The sequence below is a fragment of the Coturnix japonica genome, chromosome 3, assembly GCF_054131305.1.
Source record: "Coturnix japonica strain WE chromosome 3, WE-NBRP24, whole genome shotgun sequence".
Classification (NCBI taxonomy): domain Eukaryota; kingdom Metazoa; phylum Chordata; class Aves; order Galliformes; family Phasianidae; genus Coturnix; species Coturnix japonica.
In genome coordinates, this window is record NC_140665.1 from 78,258,752 (window position 1) to 78,285,268 (window position 26,517).

General features: G+C 38.0%; 1 protein-coding gene across 4 annotated transcripts in view; it reads right to left on the reverse strand.

Moving 5' to 3' along the window:
- The window catches only part of SMAP1 (small ArfGAP 1), an 84,981-nt gene that overhangs the window by 28,429 nt on the left and 30,035 nt on the right, over nt 1-26,517 (reverse strand). For 2 of the 4 annotated variants that reach the window (XM_032443264.2, XM_085541977.1), the window contains exons 5-6: nt 12,251-12,328; nt 8,605-8,685 (exon numbers count right to left, since the gene is read on the reverse strand). In XM_032443264.2, the coding sequence (XP_032299155.2) occupies nt 8,605-8,685; nt 12,251-12,328 (159 nt within the window). The remainder of the gene's footprint in view (nt 1-8,604; nt 8,686-12,250; nt 12,329-26,517) is intronic. The other 2 variants (XM_015859089.3, XM_085541978.1) reach the window with 1 other exon arrangement.

Genomic DNA, 26,517 nt, shown 5'->3' on the forward strand with positions numbered 1-26,517 from the left:
CCCACAGGCTCCTCTGACCTGAGTTCTCCCAATGACTGGCACAAACCTCTTACCCTACTTGTCTGATACTTTGTTATGTACCTACCCTGTATGCTGACAATTTAAATAAATAAGACAAAATCTACACGTTATCTTGAGCAGAATTAATCACATAATCACATTAATACACAGTGTAAAACACAGTATTTGCCTAGCAGACAAGCCTGCAATAACATATTCTGACACAAACTACAAAATCCTCAAGCTGAGAAATGCATTTGCTGAACAATGAGATGCAGGGATTTATTTTGCAACAGTACAGTGACAACCAGCATGGGACCAACTGCAGAATGGTCCCATTTTGTAGCTGCAGGTGGCAATTTTATAAAGGCAAAATTTCAGGTAAGACAAACAAAATTATCCAGCTATAATCGTTTTGTTATCAGAGATGGAAGGCAACTGATTGCAGATGGGTTAACAGCGCTGATTGATGTACAAGGAATTCAGCATTAAATAGGCATTCTGCATCTGAGCAGCTAGTTAATGAGTGACTTTACTTTATACTGCGATTCTTGCAAAATTTCCTGAAGTAAGAAACTGTCCATTTCCTTCAAACTGCATTAAAAACTCCTGCCTCTGCCTTGCCCTGCTTATTTCTCTGCCAAAGTTAGAGTGGCATCTCCCAAATACCTTTGAATGAAGACTGTGAAAACATAATTAGGTAATAGGATTGACATCAGAACAGCAAGGATTTTTATGCGTTGTTCTACTGCCATGAGCAACTACCAAAACACAATGAATTCAACATTCTAAATACTCTAATTCTTCTAATAAAAAGACACAGAATCAACATCTATGTCAGCTAAATGGTAAGACACAGAAAATGTCATGACGGTGAGAACTTGAAGCTATTAAACATTCTCTCTCTTTTTTTTTTTTTTAAAGAAATTACTAAGTACTTAAACTAATGTTGGAGGTTTTACAATTGCCTGTACCATCTAAGGGTGGTCAGGCACTGGAATGCACTGCCCAGGGAGGTGGTGGAGTCATCGACCATGGGAGTGTTCAAGAAACATTTGGATGTTGTGCTGTTGGATATGATTTAGCTGGGAAGTATTGGTAATGGTTGGACTGGATGATCTTTTAGGTCTTTTCCAACCTTGATAATTCTGTGATTCTGTGAAATTATTTTTCATGAAAAATGAAGTTACCATCTTTACTCTTAAGTACCATTTGCATATCTGACAGCTCTTGCTGCTATCCAGCTGCTATATCTTGATGCTCACCCACTGAAGTGCGGTACCTCTCCTGAGGGGTTTAAACATGTTCTAGCCTAACCACAGTAAAATGAATGGGAACACACAAAGACCCCTGACTGCTTTGCTCCTGATCCAACACTTGTAATTATGTTAGGAAAACAAAGCATATTATTCAAAATGTGATAAGGTTATTATTTTGAGTAACGTTATTTAAAGTTCTTGCTCCTGTTCTCAACTTCTTATCTGTATCCTTCTTCATATTCAACTCCATATGTCAGTACCACTTCTGTAATGATTTCATACCATTTTGTTCTTGCACATTTCACTGACTGTGCGCAATCTAACCAGAGCTGTAATTTTTATTAAATGTTTTATATGAGACTCCATGCATGCTCTTTCAATCACATGTGCTCCCATGGTTTCAAAGGCCTCAAAATGCTTAAGTTTCGGTCATATAGGTGTTTTTAATAGTGTCCATCTGTGAATAAGGCTGATTTAGTTCAAAACAATTTAAATGCACCCACTTTCCATTTTATTAAATATGTACCTACTTATAGTTGTAGGAGTCAAATCATACAGACTAAAGGCAGAACTAACATACCTCAGTACTGATTTTAACATTTTACAATGAGGCATAAAAATGAAAGCTACAGCATAACTTACTCTGACAACTCTGCAGGAGTTGCCTTCCCAATTTTCTTAAATTCATATGGGAAAAAAGCTGATTCTTATCAGATGTAAGCAGGAGAAGTTATTAGTTGGTATTAGTTGGTACTACTGACTCAAAAACCAGGTCTGATTTAGTATTTGACTCTGTACAGAGGAAGAAGATAAGTGAGGATCATGTAAAGCTAAGCACACCTAACAACACCTTTAAAACGAAGACAAATTTAACCAAAGCAACACAAACCCAAGCTTGTTTTCATAGGGTTAAGATTCCATTCATTTAGAATTAATAAAAAACAAACTTGAAAATGATGTTCTGCCACAGAGCGGAGTTGATAGAATCAAGCTGATATAGAGAATGCAGGGAATACTGGACTGGGGAAAAAAACGTGATACCGTTCTTATGGCCTCACTCTTTTTCTGCAACTAAAAAGACAAATATCCTTTTCCCTCCCATCTGACAAATAAGGTTTTCTATTACTTCTACCTGCAATATTTATTTCCTCATGTCTTTGTCTAGAGCTCTAATAGGTAATAAGACCCATGGCAGATTACTTTCATGAGATTAGAGGTTTCAAAGCAACCCCTAAACACAAGGAATCCTTTGTTACCTGCACAAAGAATGAATTACACAGCTTTGGGAAGGAGAATCTCATTTCTTATGCTAATCTGTAGAAGGACATAGGACAAAACCTCAAAAATAATCTGGTCTCTTCCAAAACACAGAAAAGATAGTATTAGAAACATAAAACCAGGCTGCACACGTCCATAAAACTAAGAGAACAAGTCTGAAATACATCCTTGGTGGAGGTAGAAGGCAGGGAAACAGGCTGTTCTATATTTTAATCACATAGTCCTGAATGCTGAGCTTTAACTCAGATCTACATTCCATTAATTTATATTATAAGGACTAAGTAAGACTACGTATGCAATCACAGTGAAGAATTCTTCTGTTCCTCTGGTAAATACTCAATTACATATTAACATCAAAGTTTCATAACATTTTATGTAAGATTATAAGAAAAAACATTAAACACGAAATCATTCAGGAAAGCAAAATTATGCTTATGGTTTTAGGAGAATGTGCACATGAATTCATGCAACTTAGCAGACCTCATCAATCATAACACAATCAAATATGGAATTACATTACAGATATTCTAAAAGTTGAAATTGTAATTCAGGTCTGTATTTGCTGAGTTGACTTACAGTTTAAAAGTAAACACCTAAGTAAACCGTTTCCAAACCAGTGCTTAAGTATACACCAACATTTTAGCTACTTTTCATTCTTCCAACCAATAGAGACTAATGTTGGTTTTGCCTCACTTACCCAGACAGGTTGATTTTTGTGGGAGTTTACTTCTCTTTAGGGGCAGAGGGGACAACACAAAGAAACCACAGCAATTTCTTCATCTTTGGTAAATGATGCTATTTTGTCTACAGGAGAGGGAAAAGCTACTAACATAATGTTCCCACTTCTACTTGAGGGGTTTGCTTGTACTTTCTAAAAGGGCAAATAAATTTATGTCAGTACCTCCATAACACTGGCCATCTGGTGCAGGTTGGTAACAACTGGACAGAGTCAGCACATCACTGTTATCACTGAGTTTAAGCTGGCAATTTAGTCCACAGTTTGAGGAAGAAAAGCAGCCTTTGATATACTGCCACTGGAAGATAACCTCTAACTGACCCATTCCTGTCACTTAAATCAACTTTATACATAAACAAGAGCCAGTTTCAAATTCAAGATGCAATATAATAAAACAAATTCAACTTACAGTGTCAAAGAGTACTTCAGTTAATCAAGTTAACTGCTGCACTCCCTTAAAAACATTCATCATCCTGATATGTTCAGGAGAAAAAATCTTAACTTTGAATGTCAAAATTAGTTTGCAAAAGCACAAATGGTTTGTGAAGACAAAAACAGCTTGCTCTTTACATCCCGACCATTTAACTTTACCATCCAAATACAATATAATCTGTCTTGGCAGGGCCCATTTAAAAGAAGAAAAAGGAGATGTAGTTTTATGGTAATTACAACCTTCAGTTTGCAATATTTTACAGTGAAACTATCAGAATGAACCACGAAAGTCTTCAACTGATGCAAAGTCCCCAAGGCAAATGCCATAAAAAGCCATACAGTCCTGAATGAAAACACTTCCAAAGAATTAAGTGCCCAGGACTTATCTGAATCTTATAATCAAAAATACATGCCAAGTTTACTGAGGATGGTTTCCTAAATCACTTCTGGCTTAATTCTAGATTGCTAGCACATCAGATTTCCTATATTTAACAACTAAAGCTATATATAAAGTTGAATGCTGCCACATCTGAACACTTTAGGCACATGATTTTTCTCCACCCTACTTCAGCAAGCAATGCAGAAACAATTGCTCACCTCTCAACTGACATCTAGCAAACCCTGTCAGCTGTGGAGGACAGCAAGATTCACTCCCACCCTGTTCAAAATTGCCTTCATATACCATATGGTATGGAATACCCCTTTGGACACTTGAAACAGAATGTGGGTGGCTGACTTCCTCCCAGCTCCTTGGGACCTTCACTGAGAATGGTCTTAGCTCTATACAACAGTGCTTAGCAGGCAACTGTAAACACTGGTGTACTATCAAAGTTGCTTTTCCCCTAGAACCAAAATACAGCATCATACCAGACACACTGAAGAAAATAATTCCATCCCAGATGAAACTAAGACATACGGCACAGCTTTAATGATCAGATTGCATCTTATCCTTTCCTTTGGTGGAAAACTAGTAGCAGACTGACGGGGTGCACGCTGCACTGTGATTTACCTGAAGCGCTCCTTTGTGCAAAGAGCAGACACTACACAAAAGGAATGAACAGTTTAAGTCTGAATTCCAGAGACTACTGTAAGGCTTTGCTAGCTCCTTTACGCACTAGTGGAATATGTAGGCTACACGTTCTTTTGAAAGTTGCCAAATGACTGTAAATTGAGCACATTCAATTTCCTGAGGAGTAAGAGGTCTTTCTCAGTAGAAATACTAGAAATAAATAGGAGTTCAGTGTTTCACTTTGCCCTTGAATGAAGATCCAGTTCAATCAGCCTCAGCAGAAAAGAAAAACACAGAAAAAAAAAATGTCTGATTCGAGCAAGTTCACCAGCCTCAACTATGCAAAGGACTAATAAGAAAGAAAAACTACTCAGCGGCTGATGAAAGGGTGGGCAGGGTGATGAATTTTAAAAGATGGTTGTTGAAATTTTATCCATTTTTTCTTGCCAAAAATTTAAAAACTTTCACATGCAATCATCAAGGAAATAGATAGGAGGTGGCAGACTGAGAGTAATGCAGCATGTAACTACACTTTTATCCTTATAGTGTTGTCTTACTTATTCTGAGCAGGATCAAGAAGACAGTGAAGGAAAGAAAAAGAGGATGCAAGAATATCTGCAGAATCCAGACCTCACTATGCCAACTGCTCCCAGAAAAAGCTGTCAAATTCCTGAAGAGAATTCCTTTAGTAGCTCAGGTCTCTTTACTCTTACTAGGCAGTTAATTATTGCATTCTTCAAGAGAATTTGTATATTTCACACAAAATGGGAGATTTTATTTCCCCATTCCTTACAAATGTTAGTTCAAGAGCTATATTCCTCATGCTCCAGTTCCTTGCCCATCCTTATACAGAATGATTACTTCCCTTTAACATTTATCTAAAATCGGGATCTGAATGTATGAAATGAGTGTGTTGGAAAAGTGGCACCCATCTTCTCAGACTACTAATATGAATTGTCAATAGTTACAAGCTTATGAGAACTTCAAGTCACTTGTAATTTCTTATTTATACTACATGAGTCTTCTGTGCTTTAGAGGCTCTAGCTCTTAATTACTAGCTTAAAACATGAAGATATGTAATTGAAAATTAAGATAATTTGTTCTTGGAAGGTGTCATCTTCAAGTAAAAAATGCTTGAAGTGTAAACAGATTCACATTCACCCACATTTCATCTTTCAACTTCCTGAAGGGAATTCTATTTTAACTGTTCAATTAAGAGTTTCTCAAGGCATTCAGTTTTTCCAGCCTTTGTGCAGATGACCTTAAATTGTCAATAAACCCCCACAATCTGTAGTTCTGATATCCAAGGAAATAAATTTTGCAGGCTAATTTGCTATAGTTTACAGTGTGACTCTGAATCCTGACAGATTACTGTACCAGCCCTATTATAAATATTCAGCCCACAGTAGAAAGTCTAAAACATAAGGTAAAATTCTGGTTTTCTGACATGATATGCTACAATATAATTACGTGCTCGCTGAGCATCTAGTATGCCAATTATTATACTGTTTTCCTGGAAAAATTGAAGCACATTGACACTGAATGCTCCATAGTGTGTACAGGTAGTTGGTTATATTAGGGCAACTCTTACATGTCATCTTGTAATGGTACAAACTACTAGTGAATCAATGGAATCTTCAATACAAATGTCATTATCTAAAGGTTACAAGAAATTTGCTGTACATACGTAGGAACAGGTTTATCAGCTGAGATCCATATTAACTACTGCACAGTACTCCAGGATCAAATTAGTGCTTACATGGTAGGAAAGCTAACTCTCTGTCTTATCTGACTATTGTCAGCCCATTACCAACATGAAAAACATAATAGACCGCTTGAACATGCTTTACAAAGAACCAGAAGCTACAATTCACTACAACAGTGAAGTTTCAGTGTTATTCCATAAGATTCCATGAGGTATCAAATAGGAAAACAAACATACATTACAACTTCCAGTAGCTTAGCAACATCACTATTTTAATATTACAGAATACTGCAGGATCTGATGTGGAACATCACACTGTTGGCTACTCTCAATAAAACATTATCACTGTAGCTGACCGTCAATCTGTAGCTGACCTTGTTACAATACAAATTGCCCAGTAATTTGTAATTGTAATCACAGAAAGTGGAACAACCCTGAAAACCTGCAAGTTTCTTCTCACTGTTCTGCAGCAGATTTTGCTTGGACCTTGTGGAAATGCTGTTCTGCATCTGAAATTGCTGTCTCCAACAAGAACTTTCCTGAAAACTGATTCCCATGGAAACTGCCTCAAGGACATGATGATTCTTACTAAAAAGCCCACCAGCATTTAATCCATTAAAATAGACATTTCTGTCGCTTTCACTTATAAAAGCATGCTAGCCAACATAGACTTAAACGATAACCACCTGACACATTCACACACTGTTGGAATAATGCACTTTACTAAACACACGTTATCCTTACGGAATTACACATTTTGCACTGCAAGCATGTAAAATGAAAACACCTTCTTGCTCAATCATTTAACTAGCATTACATTTCAAGTCTAATCAGAGGCATTTCAGATGGGTTTTATCAAGCGTTAGGGTAGCTCCTCAGCTGTAAAGGCACACTGCGGTCCTTTCTACTCACTCAGTGAAGTTGTCTTAGCCATGGGACAAGGCACCCTTGCAATAAAAACTCCTTCCTCCTCCCAGCCAACACTCAACTTCTGGGCTTTACAAACTACAGCAACATGTTTAGCCTATATGACTATATTATACTGTTTTGATCACGACACTTAATTTGGCTGGATGTAAAAGAATTGTGACCTTGCAAAGCTTCAACAATCAAGAACATTAATATTTATCTTACCACTAACAAACATGCTTTGACCTCCTGCCATATGTATAAGGATATCCTTTTTTCAGTGGGTCACTGAAGCAATCCAAATTATCATCACAATATGTTGGCTTTGTAATTCTAAAACTGCTTTCCAATTCAACACGAAAAAAAAAAAAACACCAAAAACCCAAAAACAAACAAAAAACCCTTGTATTGGGGAGGGTTATTTTTTCCCCATCCACACATACGTATATTTTTGTATCTTTTTATTATGCAAAACAAAGAAAAGTGAAATTTGAAAACTTAACTAGAAATACATCTGCAATCATAAGCCATGAATATTCAATATTTTTCATAATTGTAACAGAACACTACTGAGGAATTAAATGACAGATGGAGACACCAACGTGTTTTGTGGACTATGATGCACATATAAGAACATACTTGGATACAAGAACATAATTGGAGTCATATAATTGGTGAGAGGACATCTGTCTCAGTACAAACTACTGTATTTAAAACTTAAATTATCCATTTCACTTCTCTTTAATATTAACTCTACAAGCAATGTAGATCAGTATACATGAAATTTTAAATGTCCCTACGTTGTTAAGCTGCTTGTTATGTTTTAATATAACTGCTAAACGAAGCAGCTTAAGCTGGACTGCCTGTCACATTTTGTGACACATTCTAGTTGAATATTCTCAAGTTATCCAGATAGGAGCTATTAATTCAATTCTATAGATTAAACACTTATTTTTTAACATGGATTCATTTAAGAAAGATATCACTAAATGATCATATGGTGCTCAATAAAGCTGAAAACTTTTTATGTAAGAATGGTAATGGTACCTCTTAAAAACCTTCATCATCTGAGATTAAATATTAAGAAATCCAAATTCACTGATCTTCAAACTCCTTATGTGTGCTCTTATTCCCATATAAGTAAGACATTTGTGTGGATTATCGGGATCGTGTGTGTGTGTTTAATTCTCCCCACAGCTACGAATCTCATTTTTTTAAATTCTTGAACACAACCAACACTACATTTTTAAGTAACTGAAACAGAAGATATTCTTACCTTTTCAGCTGCTGTTTGTTTTGATGTTTTTTCTGCTTCTCTCTCCCTCTTTTTCTCTTCTTTCTTTTTTTCTTTTTCCTTCTGAGGGGAAAAAAAAACCACAACAAAAAAGAGCATTAGCTAATACTCAGTAACAATGCATTTGCAAACATAGTGAATGTCCAGTCACACAGAAGAAAAATCTCCAGCTAGTTCCTTTTAATTCAGAGCCTATGCGCTAATGCTCCTACATGCACTGCTTGCAGAAGTGATGTTTTGCTCAAATAGTGCTATGAAAAAGATAACATTTTATTTTGAAAATTGAAGAAAATACTATTTTGTCTTCTCAACTGCATTTCTGCTTACAAGCAGAAAGAAAAACATACCAGTGTTGCTTTTTTCCTAAGAAAAGACCTGGAGAGAAAAAGTACCTACAACTGGATACAGAATACAGTTGAGATGAGGCCACATACTCACAAAAATAGCTTACTGAAGTTTATTACTTCCATATCATATGATCTAGCTGCTCTGCACCACCTTCTAAAGTCTTCTCACGACCCATGGGAACTCTGTTTTTGACACTCTCTCTTAATAATCACTAGTATCTCCCTAACAACAGTGAAATCCCACAAAGTACAGAAAGAAAAAGGTGTGTCATCTTTGACTAGTATCAAAGATTACCACAAAAGAATTGTTTTCCCTGCATCATCCATTGCTTTCCAAGTCAAACAGAAACCGTCTTGAATTTCTGTGTCAGGAATCACTTCTTGTCTTCCAGTACAATAGTAAGTGGCTATCAAAGGCAGCACAGAATAAGATTCAAAACAAAAGCAGACTATTTTCTACATATGCCTTAACTAAGCTGTAGAATTCCTTGCTGCAGGACATTCAGTTGTTGGGAGTTGACATGAATTGAGGATCAGTCAGACAATTTAATGGAAGAAAGGATAACAACTACTAAGCTTCCAAAAACTAGCATAGTTTAGGTTCTGCTGGATTCAGAAACACGTGGCATCATTAAGATGAGTTACAGAGGGAAGCTCTGAAACCTTCAGCTTTGCAGTTCTGTCATTTAAGTACTGTGGCAAAGGGTGAACAGCGGATCAAGTGGTGATGGGTTAGAAGGAAAGGGGATTTGTGGTATCTGCCATGGAAGGAGTGGAGAGTAAACCACTGTCTGATAACCTCTGTCACTAATACAGTTTCCAACCTGACCAAAGAACTGTAAGTTAATATGTACGTAACTTTCACGTTCTGCAGAGAGTTACCAGTTTTAAAGGCTGACTGAGTAGTGTTAGAAACACAGCACTCTCGCATATAGAACATTGACTTTGGTCATATGAAAGACTTCCTGAGTCACATGACCATAGGTTGACCCAGAAAGGAAAGAAGAGATCCCTTTCCTTTGAAAGAATTATAGCCACACTACAGAAGTTGTCCCCCATTTATTAATCAAAACTACATGGGTCTAATATGACTGAAAAACACTCCTCAAGGCTCCTGCTCATAGCATACGTAAGATGGGGTCTTTTCAGGCATCAGAACAGGAGCCACTGTCTGCCACTCAGCTTCCACTACCAAGCAGTTACAACAAAGCTGTGGGATGTTAAAAGAGGGAAGAAGAGAATCTGTGCGAGTTCTCGCACAAGGTAAAATCAACTGAGGCCTCACAGCAACTGCAGCACCAAGACAAACAGCACCAAGTTGCAGCCATTGATGATACTCTCCTCAATGGAAGGAAGCCATTCCACTCTTACTGAACTAAGATTGCAAATGCACAGCCATGCTTTTCAAATGAAGCTTAGCCCCTCTTTCATTATCGTATCACCAATTCTAGTATCAACTTGAATTCTAAACACTCCTCGCATGTTTTGAATGTAATCATATATTGTGCACACTTACACTGCTGGAGAACACTTTTTCCAGAAGTTGTTTATCCCTTTCCTCCCTCCCTACTTTCTCAAGTTGAATAATTTAAGTACACTTGATTTCTTCTCCTACAGATATTCTTCTAGGACTTACACAACTATTTGTCTTCCCTCCTACTGGAGAAGGTTGTTCTAAGTGTTACTGCAGTACACTTGCTTCTCAGATACAACACTAAGTCACGAGAATACGTTCAAATGAACACAGAGTTAGAGGTTTTTGCATATTATCTTCAATATGTCTCGATTTCCAGATTGACTTTAACATATATGATTGTTAAATATATTTTGCTAGAGAAACCTCACTTCTAGAGGGGGGAAAAATAATCAGGAAATTTAAATTCTTTGGACTTCAAGAGGGCTTACAGTAAGTTTCATACAGCAAACATGACACAAAAGTGACAAAGTGAAAACAAGAAATGCCTCTGAACAAAGCCAAAACTGGAGTGGAGATGTGAAGACAAACCACTCATCAGTGTTTTTCACCTCACAAATCCTACAAGGATCTTTTTCAATTCCCACAGACTTTATTTTCACTCCTTTTCTGATGCGGACTTAAAAACCTGTAACTCCTTCATCTTCACACTTCACAAGTTCAATATACAAGCTTTCTGCTTCAGCTCCCTTAGATAAAAATGAATACAGACTAAATAAAAGCACTTCTCAGAAGGTGTATTCATGCCAGAACTTCAAGTGTTTCATTTCTTACAGAATTAGTCAAAAAGCGCTATCAAGACCATCACATGAAATTATACTGCTAACAACTATCATTCATTTTTCCCCAGAATTGTTTCCAACAGTATGGCATACTAGTTAGACAGCACAACTTAAAAATTTGAATGCAAAAAGAGAGGACTGTGAAATAAACTGTGAGTTTAACTATAGAGCAGCTGCTGAGATTCCTGCTACATCTACAAAAGCACATCAGATTCACAAAGGCTTGCGGTCTCGGCTATGACGCTAACTCAGATTTTAATTTATGTTTAATATAGTTGGACAAAATCTATAACATCTGGCCACATTTTCTATATCTAGAAGAAAAAAGATCTATGTTGAGATCATAACTTTTCACAGGCTGCATACAATCTCCACTTAAAGTGTTCATACAGGAGAACCTGATACTGAACATTTGCATTTTGAAGCATCCCAATCTTATTCCACATTGTAACATCTACTGAAAGTTCATGTAAATGATACCTCATCCTCTTCTTGTTTGCGAAAATTTTCAAAGGCCTTTCTAAACATTAAATGTAATTTTAGTTCACATACACATGCCTTGGCTAGAAAGGATATTGTAACAGTAAGAGTTAAAAGAAACACAAGAATTAATTTAGTGACACTTATCTCCAAGGAGACTGAAGTAAGTGGAATAATACTGATGATTCTGAAACAAGTAATGTAGAAAAGATGTCAAAAAATCTGCCTGAAGAGAAAGGCCATAGTCACTCATGCCCACTAATTTGGAATGAAGAATTGTTTCCACACAGCTCTGGAACACCAACTAAACCAGAGGGTAACCAACATTTCAACATGTAAACGTTAGCACATCACTCACACGTGTTTTGTCCCACCGCATAAGTTCCTTTGTACCCAGTCAGGGAAGTGAGGGGGAGAATGCCTGAATGATTATTAAGAGTTTTAATTCTCCAGCAACTCTATGGAATTACCCTATAGCAATACAAACATCTGTGCAAAGCAGCAGATTAGATAATTAACAAAAAAGTTACACCAGAAAGATATACCTCTGCTTTGCTCTTCTCAGCAGCAGCCTGGAGAGAAGGAGAGGATGCCAAAGGTTGAGCAGTATCAGAAGAGGATATCTGTGCAAAACAGGAAAGAAATGAGAAGGAAAATAAGCAAGGAAAGTTGGGAAAATGGTGGAGAGGGGCAGAGACAGCTAAGGTATAATTTTTGTTCTGAGTAATTTTTGGAGTACTGGGGAAAAAAAACCAACACAGAAAAAGCAAAAGGAGAAGACAAAAGTATTTGCATTTATCTGCATGAATTCTAAAGGAACTCCATCAAGCAAGAACGTGGGACCTACAACAGAATTCTCTAGAACAGTATACAAGTAAATGAACCTGGACAAATTCATATCACAGATCTAAGAAAGACAATTCAGCTTCATTCGTTTTTCCCTTTTCCCTGTGTGACTACTGAAATATTAATGTCCTGAAGCACACAGTCATACTATCCTCATAGGAGGGTGAGAAAAGATAGCCTTTGTTCTTTTCCACTGCAACAGTATTTTTAGTAAAAACAATGCAAAATAACTCAGTTATACATTAACTGAAGTCCTAATTAGCTGCTCCTTTAAGATCATTCCAAAGGAGTGAGGAGCTTAGAGTTTATGAAGCATATAGATAAAGCAGCATCCAAGAGGCAGAACTTCTAGTCAGATCTTCTAGTCAGGTGAAGCTTCTCTTCTATGAACAAGTACATAAAATCATAGAACCGTAGAATTACTCAGGTTGGAAAAGACCATAAAGATCATCAAGTCCAACCATGACCCAACCATACTAACAAAACTAACAACTCTCTGCTAAGTCATGTCCCTGAGCACCACATCCAAATGGTTTTTAAGCACATCCAGGGATAATGACCTCCCTGGGCAGCCTATTCCAGTGCTTAACAACCCTTTCTGTAAAGAAGTGTTTCCTGATTTCCAACCTAAACCTCCCCTTGCGGAACTTGAGGCCATTTCCCCTCATTCTGTCACCTGTCACCAGTGAGAAGAGATCAGCCTCGCTCTTGCTGTAAGCACATTTCAGATATTGGAAGAGATCAACAAGGTCTCCCCTCAGCCTCCTTTTCCCCAGACTAAACAGCCTCAGTTCCCTCAGTCCCTCCTCATAGGGCATATTCTTTTGTTGCCCTTCTCTGGACCTGCTCCAGCACCTCAGTGTCCTTTCTGTACTGAGGTGCCCAAAACTGAACACAGTATTTAAGGCGAGGCCTCACCAGTACCAAGTACCAGGTCAGGATGACTTCCCTAGTCCAGCTCACCACATCATTTGTGATACAAGCCATGATGCCATTGGTCTTCTTGGCCACCTGGGCACACTGCTGTCCATCAGCACACCAAGGTCCCTTTCCATCAGGCAGCTTTCCAGTCACTCCTCTCCAAGCCTGCAGGGTTGCCTGAGGTTGTTGTGACCAAAACGCACTGCTGTTATCACTTCCAGAATTATCCAAAATGTGAAACTGATCTGGTTTGCTCAGGAAAATGGGATTTCTCTAGATGCTTTTCCATACATCTGTCTATCCTGTTTCTTTACGCATAGTCAGTCACTTTGATGGAAACATTATCTTTCTGTTATTCTCTCTACAAAAGTACAACTGAATTACTTTCAACAAACATGCAGTAGATCCTCAGAGCTATAAAGTTGACACTTCTACACTGTCTTGTATCATCTCTACTATCTACGATGAAAACTTATAAGTAAGGGAGGCTATTGCAGAGCAGGTCATTATGTTGGATCAAAATAGCCAATTCAGATGACATGTTTTTACTGTAGTTAAAGAAAAATAGCTACAGAAAAAGCCTACCTCACGTCCCAGATTTCCAATCCTACAAGTACGACAGGTGAATATTCATAAAGCATATATAACATACTTTTTTCCACAAACTCAGTAACTACACATAGCCTGGTTTTTAAAATAGAGTTAACCCACAGAAATATGGAACAGATTACTCATTTTTAAATTTGCTGTATTTAAATCCTCAGGTTATACGAAGAGTTCTAGATTGAACAGCTGCAAGAAAGCTGTTTCTTGTGCCATAGCACTCAGGTGCTGCAGGGATCCTGTTTATTCTGATTACGCCACACTATAAATGAATAGAGATGTCAGGGAACCAGGAGGGCTGCTCTGACAGTAATGCCTATTTTATTAGGTTGGCCCACAATGTTGGAGGTGGATGTTGGTGGTATGGCAGTAGAGGTTGAACCTTCCCACCTTTTTTCCAGTCTATGTTGCTGCTGTGTGACAGATGACAGCAGAGGGGCAGTCTGACAACATGGCACCTGACATGGAAGTGTGTATGAAGGAAAGGTGCATCACTGAATTTCTTCATGTGCAGAAAGTGGCACCCACTGACTTTCACTGATGCTTGCTGAATGTTGATAGAGACGAAACAGTGGATGTGAGCACAGTGAGGCCATACGTGGTGCATTTCAGCAACACTGACAGGGATATGAAAGACAAGCCATATTCTGGACAGCCATGGAGATTTTTGAGTGCTGCACGTGGGCTTTTGTTCATCACTGGCAAAAATACACACATAATGTGGTGACTATATTGAAAATCAACATTCTGTAACTGAGAATTCTTTTTGTCAAGTACTGTTACTGTGCTCTTCATATCTTTGTTGTAATTTCTACGGACATTACTTTCAGAGTGATTTGTGTACATATACAGATATATCTATTATGTACACACACACTAAACAATGAGTTCTAATAACATGCTTCTTATCAAAATCTGAATTAAACTCAAATGAGTGAAACTGTGATGGTGGAACATCTTAGGTGTGCCTTGTAAGGATAAAGTAGGATTTTTCCCCTTGTAACATTTTTTTGTATTCTTCAGATGTAACAGAATTTAAGTCTGACAGTTCTAGCAGGTGATCAGCAGGTAACAGCTGCTCACCACACAGAACTAGAAAAGCAGAATTTCATCTGGGGGCTGGAATGAAATTAGCACTAGAGATGTTTGCATCACATTTCCATGCTTCTATAGCAGTCCTTCTCAATCTGCATATCATCCTTAATTTATGAGGGAGTATCCAATCTGGGATATGGCAACTGTATAAAAGCCTGAAATTACTGTAGCTTCGCAAATCAAAAGAGAAGCAGTACACAAGCTGTAAGCAGATAGGCAGGGAAAAGCAGTTGCAGTCTGAACAGGATGTATAAGGTGAGAAAAATACAAATAGTGTTTGAACATGTACAGCAGAACTGCATTCACTTCAGGCTAAACTTCAGCACTTTAACACACGTCTGAAATATGTAAGTATTCAACTAAGCAGAAGTACAAAAGGTGCATGACTGAATATAATCTCTAAGAGAAGAGGCATTACAACATATAAAGAACTGATAACATTTATATAATGAAAGTAATGGCAGGAGTTTGAGCTGCTGAACAGTTTTATCATCACTGCATCGTGTTAAATTTGTTATCTTCTTTGCTGCACCAGATAAGGACATCTGAATGGAAAAAAATCCAATCAAGTTAAATTGAGTGGCTGGATAAAGCTAAGCATAAAACAGGATTAAAGACCGACTGATACAGTCCATTGTGGAGTTGATCAGGCTACCAGAGAAAGCTGGATTATTACTTGCCACTGGGGATGTGTCTCAGGGACAGCTGCCCAGCATTCGGCTCCCAGCTGGTACTAAGCAAGGTAGCTCCTGAACTCAAAGCAGTCCAGTTAGCCAGGGATGCAGAGAAGCCTTATGAAGAAGCACAGCAAACTAGCTAGAGTGAAGTCCCAGTAGTACCAGCTCTTATGGCCCTTGTCCACACTCAGGTGTTTCCTTGTGTCAGGTCTACATACCAGAACTGCACCAGACACAACTAAAAACTGTAATACTACTGCAATGTCAGTTTTGTTTATGTGTTTTTAATTACCTTGGGATTATGGATGTTGACTGGAATAACATACAGCATTTTTTCAGGTTCTAATATGGTCCTCAAGCACAAAGGGAAACTTCAGATCACCCAGAACTTGGTTCTCAGTTTCCAAAATGCTCATTCTTAATTCAAATTAACCCACATGCTATATTTTAGCAAATCACTGAAGTCACTTGATGCTCTTAGATTTCAATAAACACCACAGGTTGTATTTTCCATCCAGCTGTCCCCCAACTATTACTCTGAAAGGTTGTGGCATGTTCTTCTTTTCAAAGGGGAATACACTTTACAGATATGATGTATAGCAGAAACCTCACTAATGATCTTTAATAGCATAAATCATCCTTAAAGCAGTTCCAACACTATCCTGATGACTTAGCTGCTAAAAGACAGAGTGATCATTCAGAGTTAGCACTAATAGCTTCTCCATGCCATCATCATCATGCCACTGTTGAGACAGCCCCAGCCCCTATAGGTCACACCAGGCAGAAGAAACAAAATACTGATAAGGAACAGTTACCGACAAACTGTGTGTTGCTGTCCTATAGTAGTGGTTAATCTTTGTTTTTAAAATTATAACCACGATAAGGTAGCTCATAAAGCCGTCCCAGTTCGTTGGCAAGCTAATGAATCTCATTTGACTAACAAATGGCAATTCAGAAAGCATATGCTCAGTGACCTACTTCTATGTCTGCAATAATACCATTTGGTAGGCAGCAGTGGTAGCACCGAGGTTGAAGCTAATTCCCAGACCCAGCCACTTGGGACAAGTACACACACCCAATCCCAAAACACACTGCATTCCATACTGGGAGCCTGCCTTTCATGAATTGAAAGCCACAAATGCACCTTAAGTGTTTATAGCTGATCACTGCTCAGGATCGTCAACCAAGGTTTTCAACAATAAATTTAAAACCTTTTAAGTAGACTGAGGTCATTGAAAAGGAACACTATGTAATCCTCTCTCAAAGCAATACACGTGTTTTCCATTCAGTATTTATCAGCCTGTCTTGACACTGACTTGTTTCTCTAAGACTGATCAGAAGCATCAGGAAGGAAGATCAGCTCCATTCCTCAGAGCAAGTTTAAGGATCTGAAAATACTGCTGACCACAAACAGGCATCCCCTCTTCTGAGCAGCAAAAACAACCTGCTTTGCAAAACTACTATCCCATAAGCAACACTTTTGTTACTACTTTTCTATCTTCCAGTCCTTAAACTCCAAAAAGAAAATTATTTGAAAATACAGACTAGTACTGACACCAGTTATGAAGTCTGAAGAGTGAACAGCAGGAGAAGTAGAAAGTACCTTTATATTCGTTTAATTTAGATCTAACAGAAAAAAGACATTTGCACAAGTAGATGACAGGAGTGAGATCTGTCACCAAAGCTATTAAAGACTAATGACCCAAACCTCTCCCACTTGTGACTACATGTATAAAAGTGCAAATCTATCTAGATTTCTATACCAAAAAAAGCAAGTGGTTTCCAGTCATTTTCCCGAATTCAAATCAAGAAGCACAACATGATATACTCTGACAACATATGCTAGCACAGTGCTCTGAAGTGCGGTGAACAAAAGCTAATTACTGGCACCTTAAAGCACACAACAAAACCAATGGCAACCCCTACAGCCAGCCGCACATGCTGCTAAGAATAAAGCTGATGTGTTTGTGTGCATTAAATATGTACTACTGTGAACAGACAACAATCATCTGAATACTTCATTTAGTTTTTAATCAAAGAATAGTTGGGACTTTTGATTGAGAAGTGAATTCAGAGCAGGCTAAAAGAGGAAATGCAGTACAGAGTTCTTTAAGTCTCTGTATTTATACTGTAAAGATTATAAATTTTCAATCAAGTCTGAGACCAAAAAAACTTGCAGTCATTTAATTTTAGCAATTCTTTGTTTTAGGAAAGCTGATATAGCAAAAATGACTATTTTGCCCAATGAAACTCAATGCAGACTTCAAAAGTATTAATATTCAGTGAAGAACAAGAGGATACACACATTACATAAGACTTCATTTTCACAGATCATCTATAAAAGACTTGGTACATAAAATAGAAAAGAATGGATTTTTCAAGTTTGTGATGTTTTTCCAATTCTCTGGCCTCTTTACTGGGAGATCACAGAATGACCACGGTAGGGAAAGATCTCCAAGATCATCTAATCCAACCATCCATCCACCACCAGTATTTTCCCACTAAACCATGTCAGCTCTCTGCAGTGATGCTATCCAGATACACACTATTTTACTAGTGAATGTAGGAGCACCAAGACATGCATTATTTGCCTGATGCATTCTATTCACAAGATACTATTTCAGAGAAAAGTAAGGTTAAAAGAAATACTAAATGAAGCTATCAGAGAACATACACAAAAACAAATGATTTTACTGTAGTTAGTTTTTTATTAACATATTTGATAGAAGGCAACAATCACAGAATCACCAAGGTTGGAAAAGCCTTCTGAGATTATCTAGTCCAACAGTCTACCTATCACTAGCAGTGCACACTAAACCATAGCCCTAAGTATCAAGTTCACACATTTTTTGAGCACCTCCAGGAAAAAAAGACTCCACCACTTCTCTGGTGGTGGAGACTTCAGACTGTTACAGTGCCCAACCACTCTTTTGGAAAACAAGCTTTTCCTAATATCCAACCTGAACCTCCATGGCACAACTTGAGGCCATTCCCTTATGTCCCATTGCTAGTTAACTAGAAGAAGCAGCAGACTCCCACCTCACCACAATGTCCTTCCAGGTAGATCACGCAAATACTAATGGATGTTACGGTCAATGTATTAGAAATTTTCATTAATTTTTAGTTTTTCAAAACCTTGCTCTTGATATAATGCATTTTGCTACCTAGCCTTTTATTAAAGAGTTCAAGCTGAAGCTTTAGAAACCTGCATAAAGCTTCCATTAAATATGAAATTTACAGTGCTATTATTCAAAAGATTCAAGAGATTAAAAATGAGTGCATTATGAAACCAGGTCAATATATTCAGGAAGTCAGGAGCTGAACCAAATACAAAGGTGCCCTCGAGTGGCCAATTTAAACGCACACAATATACAGGGAAATGATCTAAATCAAGAGGTCTACTCCATACTCATTTGATAGGTTTTAAGTTCAGGTACTAGATATGCTATTCATTGTCTTTATTACGCTGCATCTCCAATGCATACTGACAAAATTAAATTAGTATTTTACTTTAAAGCAGTATCAATTACAGACTTGTAATAAATGCACATACACACAACCAACTGCTTATCACTTTTAAAGGTCTACTCTTGAAATACTGAAAGCAGGATACGAATGCTAATGCACTATTACCAGCGCTTATGTCTGAATATCTGCAGTTCATTAACCTAACTGGTTAGGCTTTTTAGTTAGTAAAACACTGATATTCAGTGCTCTGATTGCTGGGCAAACACTACAGAAAAAAGATGCAGGGACCCACATTCAACGAGACACTGCAGCAGCTGGCTTTTCCCAGTACTACTGTGCAGTTGGCATTCTGAATGTGCTCATCCTTCCTCTATTCTTTTTCAGGTGCTCATATCTCATTTCAGGAGTTGAAGTTGGCACAAAACCTAACTGTAGTTCTGTATAAGTGCACAGAATCACCAAGGCTGTAAAAGACCTAAAAGATCATCCAGTCCAACCATCCACCTGTCACAAGTAGTTCTCACTAAGCCATGTCCCTCAACACAGGGTCCAAATGTTCCTTGAACACCTCCAGGGTTGGTGACTCCACCACCTCCCTGGGCAGCCCATTGCACTGCCCGACCACTCCTCCAGAGAAGTAGTATTTCCTAACACCCAGCCTAAATCTCCCCTGCCGCAGCTTGAAGTCATTCCCTCTGGTCCTATCACCATTTACACAAGAGAAGAGGCCAACCCCCAGCTCACTACAACCTCCCTTCAGGTAGTTATAAAGGGCAATAAGGTCTCCCCTGAGCCTCCTCTTCTCCAGACTGAACAACCGAGCTGAGCATCAATCAGTACTCCCAGATCCACTTCCTCTATAGTCATCCAGCCACTCCACCCCAAGCCTGTAGTGCTGCCTGAGGTTGTTGAGACCAAAGTGCAGGACCCACCATTTGGTCTTGTTGAACCTCATCCCGTTGGCTTCAGCCAAGCTCTCCAGCCTGTCCATTTCCCTCTGTAGGGCCTCGCTATCTCCAGATAGATTGATGCTTCCAGCCAACTCGGTGCCATCTGCAACTTACTGAGGGTGCGCTCAATGCCCTCATCCAGATCATCAATAAAGATACTGAAGAGGACGGGCCCCAGCACCAACCCCTGGGAAACAACACTCATGACCAGTCACTAGTTGGATTTAACTCCATTCACTCCCATGCTCTGGAATTGCAGAAGTATAGACATGTATAATATTTTCATTGAGTAGACACACAATGAATACTCTGGGAGATCTTTTTCAACAGCACTTGATTTTGATGCTACATTTATTTTCCAACTCTAATGGCATCCATACTTATTGCTGCCTACTCTTTTGGCGGTTACTTAGCTTCTCCTTTAGACATCCACATCTTGGGATGCTACAGAGAATCACCATGGCTTAATTAAAGGCTGACACTGGATAAACAGATGCTTTTAATCTCTTACTCAAGTGTTCTCTATTTCCCCTGTCCAACCTAACAGATGTTTTCTATCTGGATTTGTTCAAGGGAAAACTGTCTTTAATAGAGCTTCCCAACATTTCAGAACACCTTTCTTCTCCAAAGTGGTAACACCTGCTCCACTGCATACCAGCATAACATACCATTTTCACGATTGACCCTGAACTGGTAATCATCAGTATGGATTTCAGCTTTGGCAGAATTTTTGCCTGCACTGATATAGTAACTTGTAGCCAGGTCAGTCCACTCATGTTTACTCCTCACGGGAAGTACTTGCTTCCTTATGAAAAATAAGGGGAAAATAAGACCCTGCTTCTTATATCAAATTAATTACTTAACTGCTTTGCCCACTGCTGGGCAAATTCCAAGTTGAAGGCATGCCAGCAGCAGTATACTCAGAAGTTGATTCTGGGGCCAAGTCTACTTAACTGCTTCACTGATGACTTGCACAGTGGGACAATTCATCACACCAAGTATGAAGATGATGCAAAATCAGAAGAGGAGTAGATGCAGTACACAGGCATGCTGCCATTCAAAGCAACACTGGCAGGACAGCCCAACAGGAGCCACATGGAATTCAAAGGGGAGCACCAAGTCCTGCATCTGGGGAAGAAAAACTTCATCCATCAGTCCAGGCTGGGGGTCAACTGGCTAGAAAGAAGCTCTGCAAAAGAGAACCCAGAGGTTCTGGAGGACAAGCTGGATGCGTGTCAGTAACATGTCCAGATCTGGGTTCCCCAGCATGAGGCAGACATGGGCTGGCAGGAGCAAGTCCAACAAAAGAATTCTAAAATGATTAAGGGATTGAAGCATCGTTCAGGCATGGAGAGGCTTAGTGAGTTGAGACTGTTTAGTGTGGAGGAGAGAAAGCTAAAGTAGGAGAAGGAAAGGAATAGGGAGGAAAAAAAATTCTCGTGTATAAGTACCTGGTAGCACTGATCTAGGAAGACTGAAGCAAACTGTTTCCTGTGGTATTCAGGTATTTAGTAAAAGGACCAAGAAACACTGATCAAATTGATTCAGAGGAAATTCCACTGAACTATAAACTTGGTAAGTGCTCCAATACTCAACAACCCTTACAAGTTGCCATGAGAAGCTGTGGAGTCTCCACCCCTAGAGATTCTCAAAACTCCCGTGAACACAGCTCTGAGTAGACTGTTCTAGCTGACCTGCTTTGAGCAGGTTGGATCATCTCTAAGGGTTCCTCCTAGCTATCTTGTGATTCTTAATTTAACTAATTCCACCAGCATGATCACACAAACAATTTTATCCCACTTTCAGTATCCTTGCCCTCAAATCACAGTTCTTGCATGGTGTTATTTCACTACCTTTTAATGCTCATCTTTATTAATGTATTTCAAATATATTTATTACTTGAGTCATTTTTTTTTCCACAGACCACTTAGGAAAAGCACTAAGGTTCTTGAATTATTGGGAAAGGTGTTTGGTTTGGTTTCTAAGCCACCAGTAACATCTCTCCAAGACGATGACTGAATGTTACTCAATGCTAGTTACTGTGTAGCTGCTTTTCATCCATCCTATCATACCTGAATTTTTACATCTTAAATTGCCCACGTGGCACATTTTACCCAACACAGTTGCTGCACTAATCTCCTTTAAAGCAACTTTCTGGAAAATGTGTCATCGCAATCTTTAAATTCACATCACATTTTATCCAGTTGCCTGTCTAATTTCAACCCTCTTCAATTATACATAGTGTTTTAAAGCACGGAAAATGTAGATCCATTATTCTTTGCTTTCCATGAACTTAAAGAGTTTCATAGAGCTTCTGCTTCATACATAATTCACACTTTTTCTTAAATATAGCAATTTTGTTTATTATTCTCTGACTACCATCAGTGCATGATAATATATTCACACTACATGTAGTGGAATAGTTGGTGCCAGATCATTATTTCTGAGGCTGAAAGTACCTAGAATGAGCTTGAGTTGATTCACTATCCACTGTGAGAAATGCAGTTTCCATATCCATTCTGAAAAGCTGTGTTGTTTTTAATTAAAAAAAAAAAAGTTTGCAGATTGCTTGTGAGAATTCCTACATCATTTATCTTTAGATACAATGGACAGCTACCTCACTACTTCTTTCCCGTATAACAAGTATGACATAAGGGTCACTGTTGTTGGTTGTTTTAACAGCTAAGTGAGGGTACTATTATTTTTTTTTTTTTTAACTTTTAAAGTTAGATAATATGGTGGCTTCAAACTTGATTTCCTAAAGCTCTGTGAAACTTAAGTCATTTCTCTCAGCAACTGCACCTAAGGACATGGCCTTATCAACAGCTTGCCCTCTACCTTACCAGTTATATGCATTTGATTACAAGTATTTGGAACTCAATACAGACATAATCAGTCAAAATGAATACTTCTTTCAGAAAAACCTTTAAACTACATTTTACAGATGCAGAACATTGTTTGCCTTCTTTCCAGAGTGAACAAAGGGAGAAGTCGAACCAAGTCACCCTCTGAGCACTTCACCTTCCCATGTATAGTCACAGCATTGAATTATTTTAACAAATACATACATATATCAGGCAAACAATTCTTGTCCCAGCACAAAAATATAACACACGTACTTTCATCAGATATTTACTAAGCCAAGAGCTTTGACCTTCCATAATGCTTTTCCTCAACAAGAAGTAAATTCCACTCATTGTTACCAACTCAGATGTCATTCCAGATACTGGTGACAAACACATTAAAGGCTTGACAGAAGTTAGATAAAAACATCAAGAGAAGTAGCTTTAGCATCAGCAAAATTGTTTCCTTGAGAAAGATTATACTTGTATTCCTACACAACTAGACACTGTCTTCACATTAGCTACGCAGATTATGCTTATTTGTTTCTGAGGATACAAATACAAAGGAGAAACAATGCAGTCTAACTTTACAAGTTTAGTAACTACAGGTACTAGCACTCTAAGACTAATCTTCAAACTTCTTCCATACTAGAAAGCGATCTCTGAAAGCAATCTCCTAATTTTCAGTTCTGAATTCAAGTACTTTGTCTTCAGATTGGTCAGAGAATCAAGAGAAAGAAATAAGGCCAAAATGTGCACTTGTCAGATAAATGCTTTGTCTCGATAGTCACAAAAGTAAGATAATGCTTTAAGTGCACCCTCTTTCTCAGGGTAAAACAGCTGGGAAGTATTCGTAATGGTTGGACTGGATGATCTTCTAGGTCTTTTCCAACCTTGATAATTCTGTGATTCTGTGATTTGCTGTAATATTCTAAATAGATTACAGAAAAACATACTCGTCCAGTTTTCAAACTAAGCTGTACATCATCTCTTTTCAATATCATACAAATGTTTTAAAAGAATCAAAACTTGTGATAGCTCAGCTAAAAAAAAACAACCATTAGCTTTAAATAAATTAGGATATTTTTCCACATTAAGTTCTACTAATGAACTGCATACATTCCATTTTCAAGTCATTATACATCTCATACATCAGCTTATAGTGGTAGAAAGTCTATGGTAAAGATGGTTTCTGCAATAAAGGTAACAAAAAAGGGAAAGAGAACCTGAACTAAAAGGCAAGAATAGCTTGATTTGCCATAGCTTCAACAATGAAAATATCACTAGAAGAAATAAATTTCAAAAATAAAAAATGCCCTTGCACAACAAGCATGCAGGTTGTGATAACTACAGTTTTCAGCTGGAATTCCTATCAACTTTCTTCTGGCTCTGCATCACTGCACATATCTACTGCTTTCTTGAAAGTAGTATGACAAAGTAAGAGAAAAAGTTATCCAGAGGCATAAAAACATATGCCAGACAAAAACAGAAAGAAAAGAAAGAAAAGAATTGTTGCAACTGTAATAAGGTCTGGTGAGAGGAAAAGTAGAAAAAACCCTAAAATTTGAGGGTGTTAAAGCAGCCATCTGCTTAGCCCATCCAGTATTTTACCACCTGGGACTCCCCTCTCTATACCCAGCTTTAGAACTATGCAAGCCTTCTCTTCTGAAAGCGGTAGCTTCTTTAAGACAGCTTAGCCTCCTAAAAATAATGAGTTTCATATCTTATCTCAGAATATGTCTCATGTCTCTGATTAAACTTTTATTTGCTCTGCTTATATTTAGTGTAACAATTCTATTAAGTCCTTCAAGTTATTTATTTAAACATCCAGGTTCAGATTCTTGGGGGAAAGGTGTCTGGGGAGCTGCAGGCCGTGCTGCTTGAAAAGCACTTCAGGAGAAAACAAGCAACAAAAATTTTAATGGAAACCCAAAGCAAACAACAGATTTACTAAGCAAGAGTTTTTACAACCCAGACTGCAAGAGGAAGAACTGCTCTGCATGCTTTAGCACTCAGTTCTTGCACAGTTGTACACAAAAGCAACACATGAATACAAGAAGATCTGCCTATGCTTAGAAGTGAAACTCAGGAGTGTGCCTGAAGTGGAATGATATTCCTGAACAGCTTCGTATTAGCACCCACGTGAAGTTTTAACGTACACAATTACCTGGTATCTCTGACACATGGTGTCTGTAGTTGATTACAGAAGTCACGGAAGCTCTAAGCTGTAAGTCAAACATCGCAGAATACTGCACAGCAAGATGTTTGTGCTACTGTACCTTAGAAGCATCATGATCATAAAGACCCTTAATCCTTTCATTTTTTGGATTTTGTTTTAACAGATTCTATGCTATAATTTTTTTCACAGCTTACATACTAATTTTTAAAAAAATAAGAAGAGGGCTTGGCAGAAAATAAATTTTAGGAGGACAACATTATGCTGGGTGTATTTCAAATCAGTTGACTTGATGCTGCTCTCAAGATCATTATTCAGTATGAAAAAATACCCACTGTTAGCAATACTAAGTCACACGTGATTTTCATAGCACAAAGATAACATACACTCCCACGTAACACACAAGTTCACATTCTTAATTGTAATATTCCTCAATTCTTTTCGAATTCAGGCATCCATAAAAAAGCATACTGAGCACTAAGTCCTGCATGTTTCAAAATTACATCATATCAAAGCAAAACAGGAAGGTAGCTGGACAGATTGGGAGACTTGGCTTAAGCAGTTGCTTGGGAGTAGTTTTGACAGATCAAAGTCTCACCACATTAGGACTGCAAACTACTTTCTGAGAAATGAGCATTTGTCTTTTATACCAGTGCATCTCTTACTGATGTTTTAAGAGAATTATGATAGGCACTGGCCTAAGAAATACTACTTCTGTCACAGGCTACACTGCTTAAGTGGAATGTACTTTGATAATAAGCATACATTTTCCTAAACATAATAAATACCAGATAGCTGTCTGTAAAGTCATAGCCATTAATCAGAGCCCTATTGTTGTATGTAAGTACTTACAGATTATTACAACTGTATGATACTTGCAGAAGTTATAAGCTTCCATTCTTTGGGCTGGCTAAAAGATAACTGCTTCTGCAAGTAAAAAACATGTCTGCCCTAAAGGGCTTTCTTGAGGATTACATTTCCCTAAACTATATCTTCACTTAAAAATAAAGGAAAAAAAGATGCTTCTGCTTATCAAGCTTGATATAAATAGGCTGTCTGACACTTACAGAAGTTACAGCCTCATTCGGTGGCTGTTGGTCACCCCCTGCTGACCTAAAATCTGAAAATAACAACTGCAATGTTAGATGTTTTTTCTAAATCTTTTTCTCCTTGTATTACAGTATAATGAAGCAGCAAACACAAAGGTTCAAACTTTTGAATTGTCAGAATGTT